Consider the following 16,319-nt stretch of genomic DNA (forward strand, 5'->3'; position numbering starts at 1 on the left):
TTATTATTTCCATCATAATTAATCGCTCCGGGCAGAAAAAGGGCCTTGTCGCAGCCGCCCCCGGAGGGGGTGGGAAAATCGCGCATAGTTAAAAGAAAAGTGACGATAGGTGGGAAGAGCGAGACGAGAGGGAAAGGATCAGGAGAATTAACGAGGGCCACCCGCACGCGGCATAGCTTTGGTCAAAAAAGGTCTCTCTCTCTATTCTCGCTCTGTCTCTGGCGCTTTCCAATGCCGTACAGTCGTACTGTACAGGAAAAAAAGATGTCATATCTCTGCTAGTACTCCGTAGTTAAAAAAAAATTTTTCATCCCACACGATTTGCCTCATGTCAATGACAAGGATGAAAAATGTATTTTGGCCGAACAGCCGGTCGGAAAATGTCAAAGATGGCCTACACTTTCCGTCGAACAACCTTACTAACGCCCAAAGAGAAAATTCCGGCGCCCATTGACCGAGGACGACCGTACCGAATTTACTGTACCGTATCTCAGACTCCCCAGAATTTCCCTCACTGACCGGAGATGGCCTCTTACTGTAGCTGTATGGAGAGAAAGTGGAGGAGGGGGGGCGAACTCGGCACAGGTCTGCCGGTCATGGAGGCTAAACGCACAGTAAAGGTTACTCTATCGAGTATAGAAGAAAAAGAACCACAGGCGTAAGGCGTGTACCATCATGATAATAATATGGAAAAGGTCAGAGTTTTTCCACTGACTGAGACTAGACTGAGTTCAGTAAGGGATCCACCGAGTTCTGGAGAACCAGGCCATAGAGGGAAACGGAAAATAAGAAAGAAAAAAGAAAAATAAATAAATAAAACCGACGAGAAAAAAAAAAAAGAAAGACGAAAATTCCTCAGGGGCGTCCCGTTAAGACAAAAAATGTGTGCGCGTGTGGGAGGAACGGACCAAAGAGGCAAAGTGAGGGTCGCCTCGGTCATTCACCCACTGGAACTTACCAGGGACAGTGAACTTTCGATCGAAGTGGCTACTGGCTGCTGCTCCCGGCCACACCCCCCCCATTATTACGGAATAACCTAACAAGAAAAAAAAAAGAATTCAGAAAATAAAAAATAAAAAAGAAAAAAAAGAAAAAGTGGGCTTACGCACAGGGAAGGTCGCCCGTTGGAGCTTAGGAGACAAGACGTGTTTGTGTCCAGGTCCCGTGCAAATCAGTCAGTCCCCCCCCCCCCCCCCCCCCCCAAAGTGACATAAAAGAGCGCATTCTCCCACTTCCCCCTCGCCTCGATCTTTTCTCTTCTTTATGGGAATTCTTACACTCTTGCCATTCCTGCCATTTTTTGTTTGCCTCTGCTCATATCGTTAGGTCCTTTAAGGCTTTGTGAGCCGTGTCGCAACAATGGCGGAGCGAAGAATCTCCTATGCTCCCGACGTCGAGAATGGTGACCATTCTCGCAGCACTGCTGATGTCAACGAGGGTGCCGGTCTCGACGAGTACGGAGCGTTGAACCGGTACATCTCTACTGCTCGTGATGGTCGCCGTGGCTCGACTTCTTCTGCCGGTGGCTTCAGTGCCAAGAAGAACAAGAAGCCCTGGTACAAGTTCTGGGGTGGAAAGGAAGATGCTGTTGATGGAGATTTTGTTTGCCCCGATGACTGGCTCGAGACCGATATCCGCTCTGGTCTCCGCGCCAGCGACATTGAGCCTCGCCGCAAGAGAACTGGATGGAACGAGTTGACCACCGAGAAGACCAACTTCTTCGTTCAGTTCATTGGTTACTTCCGTGGTCCCATTCTTTATGGTGAGTCGGCGCCATATCAGCATTCACAACGACGATTCAATGGCCACTAACAATCGCCTACAGTTATGGAACTTGCTGTCCTCCTCGCCGCTGGTCTTCGTGACTGGATTGATCTGGGTGTCATTATTGGTATTCTGATGCTTAACGCTGTTGTCGGTTGGTACCAGGAAAAGCAGGCTGCCGACGTTGTTGCTTCTCTCAAGGGTGACATCGCCATGAAGTCTGTTGTTATTCGTGATGGTCAAGAGCAGGAGATCCTTGCTCGTGAGCTCGTTACCGGTGATATCGTAAGTTTCTTCCCTCCCATTCCGCCTATCAATCTTTGGAAGGGGCCAGCCAGACTGACCGGTTATCTCTCTCTAGGTCATTGTTGAGGAAGGTACCGTCGTCCCTGCCGATGTCCGCCTGATCTGCGACTACTCCAAGCCCGAAATGTTCGACACCTACAAGGAATACCTGATCCAGTCTCAGGACGACACCCTCAAGGAGAAGGATGACGACGATGAGGATGGTGGCATTGAGGCTCGCGCCGGTGTCTCCCTGGTCGCCGTTGACCAGTCTGCCATCACTGGTGAATCTCTCGCTGTCGACAAGTACATGGCCGATACCTGCTACTACACCACCGGTTGCAAGCGTGGCAAGGCCTACGGTATCGTCACCGCTACCGCCAAGCAGTCCTTCGTCGGTAAGACCGCCGCTCTTGTCCAGGGTGCTCAGGACCAGGGTCACTTCAAGGCTGTCATGGACAACATTGGTACTACGCTGCTGGTTCTCGTCATGTTCTGGATTCTCGCTGCCTGGATCGGTGGTTTCTACCGCCACCTCAAGATCGCCACCCCCGAGGATGAGGACAACAACCTGCTTCACTACACCCTTATTCTGCTCATCATTGGTGTCCCCGTCGGTCTGCCCGTCGTCACCACCACCACCCTCGCTGTCGGTGCTGCCTACCTCGCCGAGCAGAAGGCTATTGTCCAGAAGCTCACTGCCATCGAATCTCTTGCTGGTGTCGACATTCTCTGCTCTGACAAGACTGGTACTCTCACTGCCAACCAGCTGTCTATCCGTGAGCCCTACGTCAACGAGGGTGTCGATGTTAACTGGATGATGGCCGTCGCTGCTATTGCCTCCAACCACAACGTCAAGAACCTGGACCCCATCGACAAGGTTACCATCCTTACTCTCCGCCGTTACCCCAAGGCCCGTGAGATCCTCGCTCGCAACTGGGTTACCGAGAAGTACACTCCCTTCGACCCCGTCTCCAAGCGTATCACCACCATCTGTACTTGCGACGGTGTCCGCTACGTCTGCGCCAAGGGTGCCCCCAAGGCTATCCTCAACATGTCTGAGTGCTCCGAGGAGGAGGCCCGTCTCTTCCGTGACAAGGCCACCGAGTTCGCTCGCCGTGGTTTCCGTTCTCTCGGTGTTGCCGTCCAGAAGGAGGGTGAGCCCTGGCAACTGCTGGGCATGTACCCCATGTTCGACCCCCCTCGTGAGGATACTGCCCACACCATCGCCGAGGCCCAGGTCCTTGGTCTGTCCGTTAAGATGTTGACTGGTGATGCTCTTGCCATCGCCAAGGAAACTTGCAAGATGCTTGCCCTGTCTACCAAGGTCTACGACTCCGAGCGTCTGATCCACGGTGGTCTTGCCGGCTCTGCCCAGCATGACCTTGTCGAGAAGGCTGATGGTTTCGCTGAGGTGTTCCCCGAACACAAGTACCAGGTCGTCGAGATGTTGCAGCAGCGTGGTCACTTGACTGCCATGACTGGTGACGGTGTCAACGATGCTCCTTCCCTCAAGAAGGCTGACTGCGGTATTGCCGTCGAAGGTTCTACCGAAGCCGCCCAGGCCGCTGCCGATATCGTCTTCCTTGCCCCCGGTCTCAGCACTATCGTCGATGCCATCAAGCTGGCCCGTCAGATCTTCCAGCGTATGAAGGCCTACATCCAGTACCGTATTGCTCTGTGTCTCCACCTTGAGATCTACCTCGTTACCTCCATGATCATCATCAACGAGACCATGCGCGCTGATCTGATTGTCTTCATCGCCCTGTTCGCCGATCTTGCCACCATTGCCGTTGCCTACGATAACGCTCACTTCGAAGCCCGTCCCGTCGAGTGGCAGCTTCCTAAGATTTGGGTTATCTCCGTCGTCCTCGGTGTCCTCCTTGCCGCTGGTACCTGGATCATCCGTGCCTCTCTGTTCCTGTCCAACGGTGGTATCATCCAGAACTTCGGTTCTCCTCAGGAGATCCTCTTCCTGGAGGTTGCCCTTACTGAGAACTGGCTGATCTTCGTTACCCGTGGTGGTAAGACCTGGCCCTCGTGGCAGCTGGTTGGTGCCATCTTCATTGTCGATGTGCTCGCCACCCTCTTCTGTGTCTTCGGTTGGTTGTCCGGTGAATACAAGCAGACCAGCCCTCCCAGCCCTGCTGAGTTCTCCGTCAACGGTGATGTCGACATTGTCACCGTCGTTGTCATCTGGGCCTACTCCATTGGTGTCACCATCATCATTGCCGTGGTGTACTACATCCTCACCATCATCCCCGGCCTCGACAACCTTGGACGTAAGAACCGCTCCAAGGCCGACACCAAGATCGAGAACCTGCTCGGTCACCTTTCCAAGCTTGCCATCGAGCACGAGGTCGACTCCCACGGCAAGTCTCGCTACACCCTTGGTGCTCGCGCCGAAGAGGTTGAGGAGGATGAGTAAACATCTACGCTCATTTCCTTTTAATATGATCCGCTCTGGATAATCACTCCGCATACATGCATGGGCTGGCTTCTGGGCCCAGCTGCGCATACCCCTTTTTTTCCGTATCATAGACTTTTTTTTTTCTTATTATCTTTTGTCTCTACGTTATAGAGTCAATTTTCTCTTCTTTCACATGTATGTATGTCATTAATAGTGGTAAATTTAGTGAAATCAAACCAAGGGTTCATTCAAGAAAACTGTTTTTCCATCTTCAGCTTATTTTTCCTAACTAACCACAGCATTGGCCTTGGGGACTCGACTGACTCCAATGTTCGGGGGAACCCGTGACCGACACCAACCGACTTGGACTCACCGGAAACTCCGACGGAAGGATTCTTTTTCCTTCTGTTGTGCGCTGGGGGCTGATTTGGATCGGCTAGCAGGTTAGCAACCCAGCACCAGAGCTATCGAGCGAAGCCCCCACGCTCCACTCGCTGCACGAATTCCCAGTTTCTTTGACGCTTGGCAGGCACGGTGGGCCTTTGTGTCTGCTTAGTTGCTCGTATCGTCCTATCGACGCGAATCGCTGCGATACTCGGCCTCGGACGACGCCCGATATGGTGAGACCGAGGTTACCAGCGCAAATGCGAGACTTGCTGCATGTTGGAGCTGTGGTGGATTCTCTCCACCGGGATTCTGAATGACTGATTGCTTGCTTTGGTGTGCTTCGTCGTGCCACGACCACACGAGCTATCTATTTCCATTTTTCACCTGACTATGGGCCATCGCCGGCGTGCCTTACGCGAACGCACTCGCTAGTCTGGAATCTGGATCCTTGCACCCAGCGGTATGACTCGTCCCCTCGTCTCCAATTCCTCTGCTCTCATTCGCGAATTCCTCAAATTGGGATGTTACTCCGTCGTACCTGAGAGTTTCCACTTGGCTCTCCTAACGGGTGACTTGTTTCATGCCCTCATTTCGGCTTATCGAGACCTTCATTTCCGTTTCCAACCGCTGGGATGCCTCCACTGGTACGGAGTAAACGTCTCTATTATGCGGCTTTTTCTGTCCTTTGAAAATTCTTTTTTTTTTTTTTTTTTCTCCATCTTCTTTTTTTCCTTGCTTAATTTAATTAACTATTCGTGGTTGTGCTGACGTGATGGGATAGTCTCGTGCACTGGCCACCTCGACGGGCCTAAGCTGTGATCGCTCTATGTCTACACCGCTGTACGGAGTACGGTGTATATGCTGTACGGTACCTTTCAGGCAGACAATCTTAGAATTCGTTGAATAGACACTCCTCATATTTGCATGGCGTGGAATCATCGTCACTCCGCGTTCGATTATCCCCCTGACAGGCGGAATGCAATTCTCCGCCTCGCTGCTCTGATTTCTCCGTCGCCTGGTCCGGGGTAAACAACTTGCGGGGATCGCAGCACATTATCGCATACAATTGGATGCGCGATATTGGCTTTGAATTCAAGACGGCTGGCTATGCTTGAGTCCGGGAATCATGTCCATCTGCCGATATTTGTGTCGCTGATTGGCATTGTTCTCTCCGCAATTTCTCCTGCGGGTGATGCGGGTTGAAGGAGATTTTCCGGGGAAGTCGAATGCGCAACCATGACAGTATGGCAGTATTCAAAGATAAAATGAGAAGCAGATCATCGCGCTCTTGGAGTTGACGTGGTGTTTGTTGAAATACACGGTGGAATAATGAAGCTCTCAACTTTATCTACGTTGCTGTTCTGCGCCGCAGGGGTCCATTCGGCCGCTGTGCCTTCGAACTCTCGACAAGCTTGTCAGAAATCTTACAAACGTTGTGCACCTGGGACTATTGTCGTCTCGCAGTCCTCTCACCCGGCGGCACAATTCTCGTCCGTCCAGGCAGCCATTGAGTCCCTGCCCGACGATAACTCTACTCAGACGATCCTGATCCTAGCGGGAGAATACAAAGAGCAAGTCAATGTGACGCGATCGGGGCCGATCACCCTGCTAGGCCAAACGAATGACTCGAAAGATGCCACCAAGAACAAAGTCAACCTCACCTGGGCGCAGGCCAATCATGACAACACCGGCCAGGCCGTAGACAATGTCTTCTCGAGCGTCTTGACCGTTGCTCCGACGCTGGAGTCCAGCTACACGGGGTCAGGCCCGACGGGATATCCGGTGCCTGAGAATACGCCTTTTGGCAACGTGGATTTCCGAGCGTACAATATCGACTTTACGAATACTTGGTCCGATCACTCGGATGGACCGGCTCATGCGCTCAGCTTTAGCCGTGCCAATGGAGGATTCTATTACTGCGGATTCTACTCCTACCAGGATACTGTATGTGCTTCGCTCATCTCCCGCGAAAAAAAAAGTATAATAAATTCTAACGAGCGGACAATAGGTCTACGTCGGCAAACTCGGCAACGCCTACTTCCACAAATCCATCATCGCCGGGCAAACCGACTTCATATACGGGTTCGGCACCGCCTGGATCCAATCCTCGCAGCTTCAGCTTCGCAACTGCGGCGGCGGCATCACCGCCTGGAAAGGCACCAACACCTCCTTCGTCAACAACTATGGCGTCTACATCGTCGACTCCTCCGTCAAGGCGGCCAACGCGTCCATCGCCCCGGTTATCAAGGGGAAGTGCCCCCTCGGCCGTCCCTGGAATAGCCTCCACCGGTCGATCTTCGCCAACACCTACGAGGACGAGAGTATCTTGCCCGCGGGGTACATCGACTGGGTCGTTGACGGACAGAGCCGTCTGACTAGCCAGACCTTCCAGGCTGAGTACAAGGCCTTCGGACCGGGGTTCAGTGCCTCTGGACGTGCTGGCACGAATGCCAGCATCGTGCTCGATGCACGGGGGTATCAGCGGTACGATTCGCCGAAGAAGGTATTCCAGACGCCGGAGGGCAAGTTTGGAAACGTGGGTTGGATTGATCGGAATGTTGATTAACTTTACACCACATCACCATTAAGATCTCCATATAGTGAAAATACCACTATCATACACTTTCAGATCCAATCTATACCAACCAACCATCATTAAACCTCAAACCCAAACCAAAAGAAAAAATCTAACTCAACCGATCCAAACCCCCAACCCTCGCCAAATAAGCAGCCCCCGTATCCGCCCAAACCTCATACGACTTGACCTTCACATCATCACCACCACGTTCCTCATCATCAACGAACCCAATCCGATACGCAAACGTCTCTTCCCACGCCTGCCCCGTACTCTTCCATTTAAACCGCGCCTCTCCGCGCAATGACACTTTCCTCTCCCCTTCCCCTTCCCCTTCCTTATCCCCATGACCTTGTTGATGTTCACCAAGATCAACAACCCACGCCCCCTCCCCCTCAAATCGCATCCACTCAATCTCCAACGTCTCCGCCAACAACGTAAAGTATTCCTTTAGGCCCTCGAGGCCGGTGTATTTCCGGCCGAGGAAGGGCGCGAGTCTGGGGAGGCCGTGTTCGAGGGCCCATGGGTCATTGGGGGTGAAGTTTGAGAGGAGAGCTGGGAGGGGGGTTGAGGGGGAGCTGAAGGCGTTGAGGAGGGAGTGTGTGCGGGTGAGGATGGCGGGGCGGGACATTCTTTTTGGTCTTTTCGGTTTTTGGGGTAAGGGCGTGATGGTTGGGTGTCTTCAGTCTTTGGTTAAAGGTATGTAAGAAGAAGATGAGGAATATGAAGGGGAGGAGGAGGAGGAGGAGGAGGAGGAGGAGGAGGAGGTTGGATGCTTGACGGTGTGAACGAATTTGATATGATGTGGTGAAGATGACATCATAAGGAGATACTCGATGTCAATCCTGTTGTATGTTCGTACTCCGAAGAGGTTTAATTACATGCTATAGAGTACATTGAAAGTAGTTCGAAATGTACAGATTCTGCAGTAATGGCCTGACTGAGAATTAGAGTCAAACTATGTCACATCGCATCCGGTCCTACTAAGGTAGATTGTCGCACACCGAGGATTTACTCCGAGCAGCTCGCGCAGCGCTCAAAAAGAATACTTAATCTACTCCGTGCGCAAGACCATCTACTGCACATAATTCATTTTGATTCATTATATACATCATGACAAGGGGTGCAATTGTTTTTCGTGGTAACAAGAAGCCAAAAACCATATGCCAAGTTATTCTATTCAATGTCTTGGAAGCAAACTCAAAAAGATGATAAAAATGTGCTGGACATCAAAGCATAAGGGCATTGGTCTGGTCTGATCTAATTGCGAAAGGCAGGTAACTCGCGGCGGGAGGAAATATCACGGAATGACCCATGGTATTGTCATCGCCTGCGTGATTGACCCTTTCAGGGACAATGCTGGTCGGACGGTCATCGAGTGAAGAAGCTCGATGCATCGATGACCTGTGTCAGGCTAGACACGTCATCCGTCACACACGCACCGTGGTATTCTTACCGCACGCGAGTAGCTCCTGTCGTTGTATCGGGGTATAAGACGAAAAAGCGGAAGGGGTGGAAGTGGATGGGGGGTGAGTGATCTATCAAGGAACCAGAACCTGTCTTTACAGGCCGGTCTTTCCAAGGGCGGCAGCAAGCTCGTCCACCTCTTTGTCTTGCTTCTGGGCGACCTTCTCGTTCTCGGCACGAGCGGCGTCCTCGACAACCTTCTCGGCCTTGTGCTCTTCTTCCTCTTCCTCTTCTTCTTCCTCTTCCTCCTCGTCGCTCTCCTCCTCAAGCTCATCGAGTTCGTCGACACCCCACATGTCCTCAGGGTCGTCATCCTTGCCGTGCTCCTCCTTGCGAGCCTCCAGGACCTCTTGTAATTCGACCACGTGCTCATCTTCTTCCATGAACTTGTTGCCGTTCAGCTCGATGCGGCGTAGCGACGGGAGCGCAGTCTTGGTCGCGTGCAGGAACTGCTTGACACCCTCGGCAGTGATGTCGTTGTACTGCAGACGCAGGGTCTCCACCTTCTGGTTCTTAGCGTCCGCCAGAGCCTGAGCGACCTTGACACCGCCACGAGGAGAGAGCAGGCAGTCGCCGACACCGAGTTCGCGCAGAGCGGGCCAGCCCGGAAGCACTTCAGCCAGAGCCGTGGATCCCATAAGGGTGAAGGTGTTGTCCTGCAAGTCGAGAACCTCCAGACCGCTGGCGTGGCGGAGACCCTCGCGCAGGAGGTGAGAGATACCCTCCTGACGAATTCCATTCTGAGTCATCTTCACAGAGCGCATTCCGGCGGCGTGCACCTCGTAGGCACGAGCCCAGGCGGCCATACTGCCGTTCTCCAGACGATTCCGACCGCAGACGATGCTCTCCAGAGGGGCAACCTCCTTGCCGGCCTTGCGGGCCTCCTCTTTGCGCTCGGCCAGTTCCTTCAGGGCATCGGCGATCTCGGCACCCGCGTCGGGACCCATACCGTTGTTGTTCAGGATCAGGTGGCGCAGAGGGACATGGCGGGAGAGGAAATCGACGAGGGGCTTCGAGGTGCGTTTGCCGAAGGCATTATCGGAGAGGTTGACGGTGTGGAGGGAGGGGATCGCGAGAAGGGCGTTCAACAGATGGGTCAGAGCATCGGGGATCTCTTCGATCAGACGCGAGGTGAAGATATCGGCCAGCTCGGCCACTTCGAGGTTCTTCTGCGTGGCGAAGGCAGCGGCGAAGCGTTCACAAGCCGTCACGCCGAAAGTGTTGCCCCCGAGACGGATCTCAGTATAATCGGCGCTCTCCAGCAAGGGCTTGATATGGGCCTCGACATCCTCGGCGGTGTCAAGCTTGAGGCCTTTGCCTTCAAGAGAAAAGACCTTTGGAGGGGCCATGGCGGGGTAAATTTCAGGGGTGGGAGAGATCACGATTGTAGATTGCAATTCGACGAGAGCGAAAAGTCAAAAATGAACAGACTTTGGAGAGACCGCGTGAGAGAAGGCCGCAGGGTCTATGCAAGCTTGGGAACAGGAACAAAGAATGTGGTGAAAGAATGCAAGCGTGGAGGCGAAAAAAAGGCGAGGGAAAAAAACACAGAAGGCAAAATAAAGGCGGCTTTGGAGACTCTTTGCGATGGCCTCGTCCCTCCGCTAGTCCCGATCCGGTTGGCGCCGATCGGCCTGTACGGATAACGGGAAAGACCATCTGCGCAGGGCATCGCATCATTTGGATTATTCAGCCTCGCTTTTCTTCCGGTTTCTTGCTTCAACTCAACTGCGCTCTTCCTTTTGCCTTGCAATTCTTGTCAATCGCTGTCATCTTTACGCATCCATCTACCATAATGTCTTCTTTTATCGGTTCTTCCAGCGGTAGGTTTCTCCTTCAACATACCCGATGCTCTCCGCATGTTCATCCAATCAATCCAACCGGAGTACCGAAAACTTAAAGAGAAAGACAATAACATAACTAACATATCAATCTCCTATCTAGGCCCTGCTGAACAGGCTCCTCCTGCCCCCGCTGCCCCTGCGCAAGCCGCCCCCGCCGAGAAGCCCAAGGTACGTTGAGTCAACAACCTCGCGTCGCAATCGCCACTCCGGACTCCTCCGACTGACATACATATTCACCACAGCCCTGCTGCGTCTGCAAGACCGAGAAGACGGCCCGGGACGACTGCATGCTGTTCTCGAAGTCCGACGATCCGACACAGGAATGCAAGTCCACGATCGATCAGTACAAGGCCTGTATGGCTGGATTCGGCTTCAAGGTCTAGATTCGCTTGCTCGTTCGTTCTGGTCTTGTGCTGTTGATGGGATAACGGGGTTGCATTGAGGGACTTGGTCACCTCGTGTCAATTGATTGCATGTGCATGCGTGCATGCGGCTGTTCGGTCTTTCTGCATGGTGTTCGGGTTTGGGCTGCGTTGTATATTACCTATGAGATATCTCCTTTCTTGTGCCATAGATATATGTAAACTAGGTTTTTGATTCATGTACTCCATATTGAAATTTGTTTTACTTTGGACTGTCCGTCCCTGTAAGAAGACTGAAGCCGAATTTTTGAATTGAAACTGGGTATCATTGGTTAAATTTTGATCTAAGTATAAAAACACTCATCCTATTGCTTTTTCTTCTGAGTCTCTTCCGCCGTCTTGCGATCAATCAAGCAGCACTGAGAGATCAATTTCGTCAAACACCACAGGTATGCAAGACCAAACCCTCCGGCACCGACGAGAACGTTTAGCACCACCCACAAATCCGGCTTTCCGGGGGGAGGAGGAACAAAAGCCTCTACCACGTGCCATCCGATCATAACCAGATAGAAACAGAAGTGAAGAAGCTTGGTGAGGATGTGAAGTTCGGCGCGTGGTCCCGAATCTTCCGAGGTGGGTCGAGTGCGAAAGATTTCCATCGACGTCGGTGGAAGACCTAGCAGATAAGCCCACAAGAGCGACATAACAAAGTAGGGCACCCGAAGTTCGTCGCGCTTGAGGAGGGGATACATAGTCCAAGATCCGAGCATGTTGGCCCATCCCACCCACGCCCGGGTCTCTTTGGTGAGTCCTCCGTCACCGGCCAGGAGGAGTGTCATGGGGAGCAAAGGCAGCAGGACGCTCTTTTCGTGCACCTGGAATGAGAACAAGAAAAAGCCCCAAGCCACGCAGGAGAGGGCAGGAAGGAGAAGCGAGGCGCGCGGGTGCCGGAAGACGATGGCGCAAGGAACCAAGATGGATGCCAGCGTGGCGCCAAGAGACACTCGCTGAAGAAGACTCGCCTCAAATCGATGAAGCTTGTAGAAGGTGTGAATAGCACACCAAGCATTCGCGACCTTGTCTTCGAACAACCCACGGGCAAAGGGAAAGACTCGGTGGATAATCTGGGTCAGCTGGAACAAGGGCGCGTAGAGCAAGGAGCTCTTATCCAAAGCGATGGGAAGCTTCTGCAGCAGCGGAGGCTGTGGAAGCGAAGCTACGGCCTTTTGGGCATCGACATTGGCAACCCCCACCAACAGCGGGGCAAATAGAACTGCAAAAGCGGCAAGCGTGACGATGGAGATGCAAAGTAGGCGGAGAATGCGGATCTTCGGGAAGATGCAGACGCCGAGAAGGAAAGCGAACATGACCGGAGCATAATAGAGCGCCATCTGCTTGAAACCCAGAGCACCCACGAAAAATATACAGGCCCAAAGCATGCGGCCAGCCAGTATAGCATCTAGACTCGCAACGACAAGTCCCAGCATCACGGTGTTGTACTGAAAGTGGCCGTGATCGATGAGTATGGTCGACGGTTGGAGCAGGATGGCAACGAGGGCGATCGAAGCAGACCACACAGGGACATCCTGCATGCGAGTCAAGCGACGCAAGAAATTGACGATGGCGGGGATATAGATGAGGTATTCGGATACAATCACGGTCGCGCGCATAAACACCTTCAACTGGGGGTCTTCGAAGCCACGGGATTCGTCCAGCGCAAACCAGGCGGGATCGAAAAGGGAGCCACTTCTAACTGTCAGTTTTCGAACAGGACTTGCTGAAACAGAAAGCGAGGCATTCACATACATTTTCCCAAGGAGCCAGCTATGGTAAGCTGTCAATGGCGGGTAATCCAGGCCCCAGTACTGCAGATCGTACGTGTACCACTTGGACATCGGTAAGTGGATTGTCAATTCCATCCAGTGTCTCTGCGCTTCGAAGTCACCGTGCATCGGAGGTATTTTGAATCCTAACAATGATTAGCATCATGGTGTTCCAAGTCCCAAGGGCTTCCACGCCCTGTCATTTCCACTTACCAGAGTACCCCCACAGACTAACAGCCCAGCGAAAGAGGCCCACGGCCATCAAGATAAGGGGTAAAACAAGCCATTGGGAAACACCGGCCCGCGCAGCCCATAGAAAAGAAACTAGAGGAAAGGCAGGCGAAGGCTTCCCATCCGTCTCCAAGATCAGAGAGTCATTGGACCCGGCGAAAGAGGAAGCGAACTTTCTCTTCTTCCGCGGGCGATGGGAAGGGTTGGGAGGAGCCATGCTGTCTTTGAACCTGAGAAATTACTGACAGTCTTCCATTGACCCTGTGTCGTGGTCGATCTCAATGAATACTGAGTTGGTGGTATAGAGACCGGAGACACGATGGAGACGGGAGAACAGAGTTGAAGTTTGGCAGTCAAGGAAGAGAAGCTCCGAGTAACGCTGGGTACCGGGGAGTGACACTCCGGCCGCAGCGATTGGCAGACGGCGATTCAGTACCTCCCAGGTCTCCACTGTTCCAGCGGGTAGAACGTGCCTAGACCAAACCTCATGGAGGAGGCGGTGTGCAAAAGAAATTTTTGCCAACCCCCAGTTTTTTTTTTTTTTTTTTTTTTTCCCTTCTTATCGGAGCTGGCAGTTGCTAAAATTTTCTTCCTTTTAATCCCCCCATCTGCTCCTCTCATCTGATTTTATTTTCTCTTCCTCTCACACTTCACCTTTCTCCATCATCCCTTAACTTAACTGAGATCTAGGATCTGGTTTGATAACTCTTTCCATCTTAGACCTCTTCACTGACGCAGTAGCGTGTATCTTTCAAGGTACAACTTCAACAGACATCCTGTGGGCTTTTTACATTTGAGGGCTGTGGGCTGTGGCATATCGCATACCTTTTCCTGTGGGATCTGTGGGTTACTCTCGTGGGTTTCATCTATAGACGGTTGCATATTTCCTGTCCGTCTCTTGTGGGCTTGAACATTGTCAGTTGTGGGCTACCTGTGGGTATCTGTGCTTAAGTCTCTTCATTTTTTGTTGAGATTAAATCGGGTGATTGTGGGATCGTGAAGAATCTGCCGCACCATTTGAATCTTTCTGTCGGTTTTTATCCTACAGATATATCTTTGGTTTGTGTCACCTACCACCCGTCGAGTTTTTTTGCTTCCAAACTTCCACTAACCACCTCTCTCCCATCAGTTCCAAAATGTCTAAGACCAAGTCGGTTTCCAAGAAGGGTGGTGAGAAGGCCGTTGACAAGTCCTTGAGCAAGGTCAAGGATGCTGGCGTGACCAAGTCTTCCCAGTCTCCTAAGGCCAAGAGCAAGCAGATTGCTCGTGACCTGGCTACCAAGGAGAAGAAGTCGAAGAGCAAGAAGAAGGAGCCTACTCCTAGCAGCAGCTCCGACTCTGACAGCGACGAGGAGATGGACTCTAGCTCCAGCTCCAGCAGCGAGAGCGAGGATGAGAAGAAGAAGCCTGCCAAGAAGGAGGTGAAGAAGGATGCTAAGAAGAAGGCTGCTGAGTCCTCTTCCGAGTCCGAGTCGTCTGACAGCGACGAGGACATGGAGGATGCTTCTTCCAGCAGCGAGAGTGAGGAGGAGAAGCCTACCCCCAAGAAGGCTGAGGAGCCCAAGAAGGGCAAGAAGGCCGAGAAGAAGGAGGATTCCTCCGACTCTTCCGACTCTTCTGACTCCTCCGACTCCGAGTCTGAGGATGAGAAGCCTGCTCCCAAGAAGGAGGAGAAGAAGAAGCCCGCCAAGAAGGCCGAGTCCTCCGACTCCGACTCTTCCGATTCCGACTCCGACTCCGACTCTGACAAGAAGGAGGCCCCCAAGGCCGCTAAGAAGGAGTCCAGCGACTCTGACTCTGACTCTGACTCTGACTCCGAGAGCGAGGAGGAGGCTCCCGCCAAGGCCAAGAAGGCTGAGAAGGTATGTTTGAACAACATCCTATAGGAGCGGAACGGACGCTAACAAAGATCCATTACAGTCTTCTGACTCCGACTCTTCTGATTCCGAGTCTGGCTCTGACTCTGACTCTTCCGACTCTTCCGACTCTGAGTCTGAGGAGAGCGACGAGTCCGCCAAGGACTCCAAGAAGCGTAAGGCGGAGGATGAGGAGGAATCTGCCACCCCCAAGAAGTCCAAGACCGAAGAGCCCGCTGGCGGTGCCTCGGCCAACCTCTTCGTCGGCAACCTTTCCTGGAACGTCGACGAGGCCTGGCTCCAGCAGGAGTTCGAGGGCTTCGGTGACCTCACTGGTGTGCGCATCATGACCGAGCGTGACACTGGCCGCTCTCGCGGGTAAGTTCATTTGTCCCAGCCGCAGAATATACCCGGCATGTAGCTGACTCCGCACAGATTCGGATACGTCGAGTTCTCCAACAACGTCGACTCTGCTAAGGCCTACGAGGCTAAGAAGGGTACCGAGATCGACGGCCGTACGATCAACCTTGACTACGCCACTGGCCGCCCGGCCAACAAGGATGCCCCTGGTGATCGGGCCCAGGCCCGTGCCCGTTCGTTCGGTGACCAGACCAGCCCCGAGAGCGACACGCTCTTCCTGGGCAACCTTCCCTTCAGCGCCACCGAGGACTCGATCAGCGAGGTGTTCGGAGCCAGCGGCAGCATCCTGGGCATTCGCCTGCCCACCCACCCCGACTCGGGCCAGCCTAAGGGCTTCGGATACGTTCAGTACGCCTCCGTGGAGGAGGCCCGCCAGGCCTACAACGACCTGAGCGGCGCTGAGATTGACGGCCGCCCCGTGCGTCTGGACTTCAGCACTCCCCGTGCCAACAACGGCGGCGGTGCTCCCCGCGGTGGCGGTGGCCCTCGTGGTGGCCGCGGTGGCTTTGGCGGACGCGGTGGCCCTCGCGGTGGTGGCCGTGGAGGCTTCGGTGGCCGCGGCGGTGGTGCTCCCAACCGTGGCCGTGGTTCCATCCCCGAGTACAAGGGAACTAAGGTCACTTTCTAAATGTTTAATTGAAACGACATGGTAGGAAAAGTTTGTAGGATTATTTGCTCTTGCGATTTTGATTTTGAAAAAAAGTTCTTACGTTTTCACCACTTATGAACTGGGAGTTTATTAGATTAGACCCGGATAACTAATTCACGACTTCAAATTCTGATGCTTCTCACTTCTCAACTTCTCTTTTCGTATAGACTCCGGTAACGTGACGGGGGTCTTGGCATCCCGCGTCTTTGTTCCTCTCCCATCGGCTGATTTTCCCCTCTCCTCTTT

The 16,319-nt window shown here is 53.0% G+C and overlaps 7 protein-coding genes across 8 annotated transcripts; 4 read left to right on the forward strand and 3 right to left on the reverse strand.

The window, feature by feature from the left end:
* Positions 1 to 1,251: 1,251 nt before the first annotated feature.
* On the forward strand, positions 1,252 to 4,718 carry LDX57_004410 (uncharacterized protein). 2 transcript variants are annotated; one of them, XM_046086070.1, is made up of 2 exons: positions 1,252 to 2,049; positions 2,126 to 4,718. In XM_046086070.1, the coding sequence occupies exons 1-2, from the start codon at positions 1,828 to 1,830 to the stop codon at positions 4,475 to 4,477; spliced, it is 2,574 nt and encodes an 857-aa protein (XP_045942033.1). In that variant the 5' UTR covers positions 1,252 to 1,827; the 3' UTR covers positions 4,478 to 4,718. The 2 variants fall into 2 exon arrangements, with proteins under 2 accessions (XP_045942033.1, XP_045942034.1); XM_046086071.1 differs by having other exon boundaries at positions 1,252 to 1,762; positions 1,826 to 4,718.
* A 1,457-nt stretch (positions 4,719 to 6,175) lies between these two features.
* Positions 6,176 to 7,412, forward strand: LDX57_004411 (putative pectin methylesterase; the record flags this gene model as incomplete). Its single annotated transcript, XM_046086072.1, has 2 exons — positions 6,176 to 6,790; positions 6,855 to 7,412. The coding sequence occupies 2 exons, from the start codon at positions 6,176 to 6,178 to the stop codon at positions 7,410 to 7,412; spliced, it is 1,173 nt and encodes a 390-aa protein (XP_045942035.1).
* A 121-nt stretch (positions 7,413 to 7,533) lies between these two features.
* LDX57_004412 (uncharacterized protein) lies at positions 7,534 to 8,052 on the reverse strand (the record flags this gene model as incomplete). Its single annotated transcript, XM_046086073.1, has 1 exon — positions 7,534 to 8,052. The coding sequence occupies one exon, from the start codon at positions 8,050 to 8,052 to the stop codon at positions 7,534 to 7,536; it is 519 nt and encodes a 172-aa protein (XP_045942036.1).
* A 931-nt stretch (positions 8,053 to 8,983) lies between these two features.
* On the reverse strand, positions 8,984 to 10,237 carry rna1 (GTPase-activating protein RNA1; the record flags this gene model as incomplete). Its single annotated transcript, XM_046086074.1, has 1 exon — positions 8,984 to 10,237. One exon carries the CDS (start codon positions 10,235 to 10,237, stop codon positions 8,984 to 8,986), a length of 1,254 nt encoding a protein of 417 aa, XP_045942037.1.
* Positions 10,238 to 10,683: 446 nt separating this feature from the next.
* COX17 (copper metallochaperone COX17) lies at positions 10,684 to 11,115 on the forward strand (the record flags this gene model as incomplete). Its single annotated transcript, XM_046086075.1, has 3 exons — positions 10,684 to 10,711; positions 10,833 to 10,900; positions 10,975 to 11,115. 3 exons carry the CDS (start codon positions 10,684 to 10,686, stop codon positions 11,113 to 11,115), a joined length of 237 nt encoding a protein of 78 aa, XP_045942038.1.
* A 344-nt stretch (positions 11,116 to 11,459) lies between these two features.
* ALG6 (dolichyl-P-Glc:Man(9)GlcNAc(2)-PP-dolichol alpha-1,3-glucosyltransferase ALG6) lies at positions 11,460 to 13,365 on the reverse strand (the record flags this gene model as incomplete). The annotated part of the gene is made up of 3 exons (XM_046086076.1): positions 11,460 to 12,840; positions 12,901 to 13,063; positions 13,131 to 13,365. 3 exons carry the CDS (start codon positions 13,363 to 13,365, stop codon positions 11,460 to 11,462), a joined length of 1,779 nt encoding a protein of 592 aa, XP_045942039.1.
* Positions 13,366 to 13,722: 357 nt separating this feature from the next.
* On the forward strand, positions 13,723 to 16,195 carry NSR1 (putative nucleolin protein Nsr1). Its single transcript, XM_046086077.1, has 4 exons — positions 13,723 to 14,207; positions 14,278 to 15,010; positions 15,069 to 15,382; positions 15,440 to 16,195. Exons 2-4 carry the CDS (start codon positions 14,285 to 14,287, stop codon positions 16,050 to 16,052), a joined length of 1,653 nt encoding a protein of 550 aa, XP_045942040.1. The 5' UTR covers positions 13,723 to 14,207; positions 14,278 to 14,284; the 3' UTR covers positions 16,053 to 16,195.
* Positions 16,196 to 16,319: the final 124 nt, after the last annotated feature.

The sequence above is a fragment of the Aspergillus melleus genome (assembly GCF_016097325.1).
Source record: "Aspergillus melleus strain CBS 546.65 chromosome Unknown contig2, whole genome shotgun sequence".
Lineage (NCBI taxonomy): Eukaryota > Fungi > Ascomycota > Eurotiomycetes > Eurotiales > Aspergillaceae > Aspergillus > Aspergillus melleus.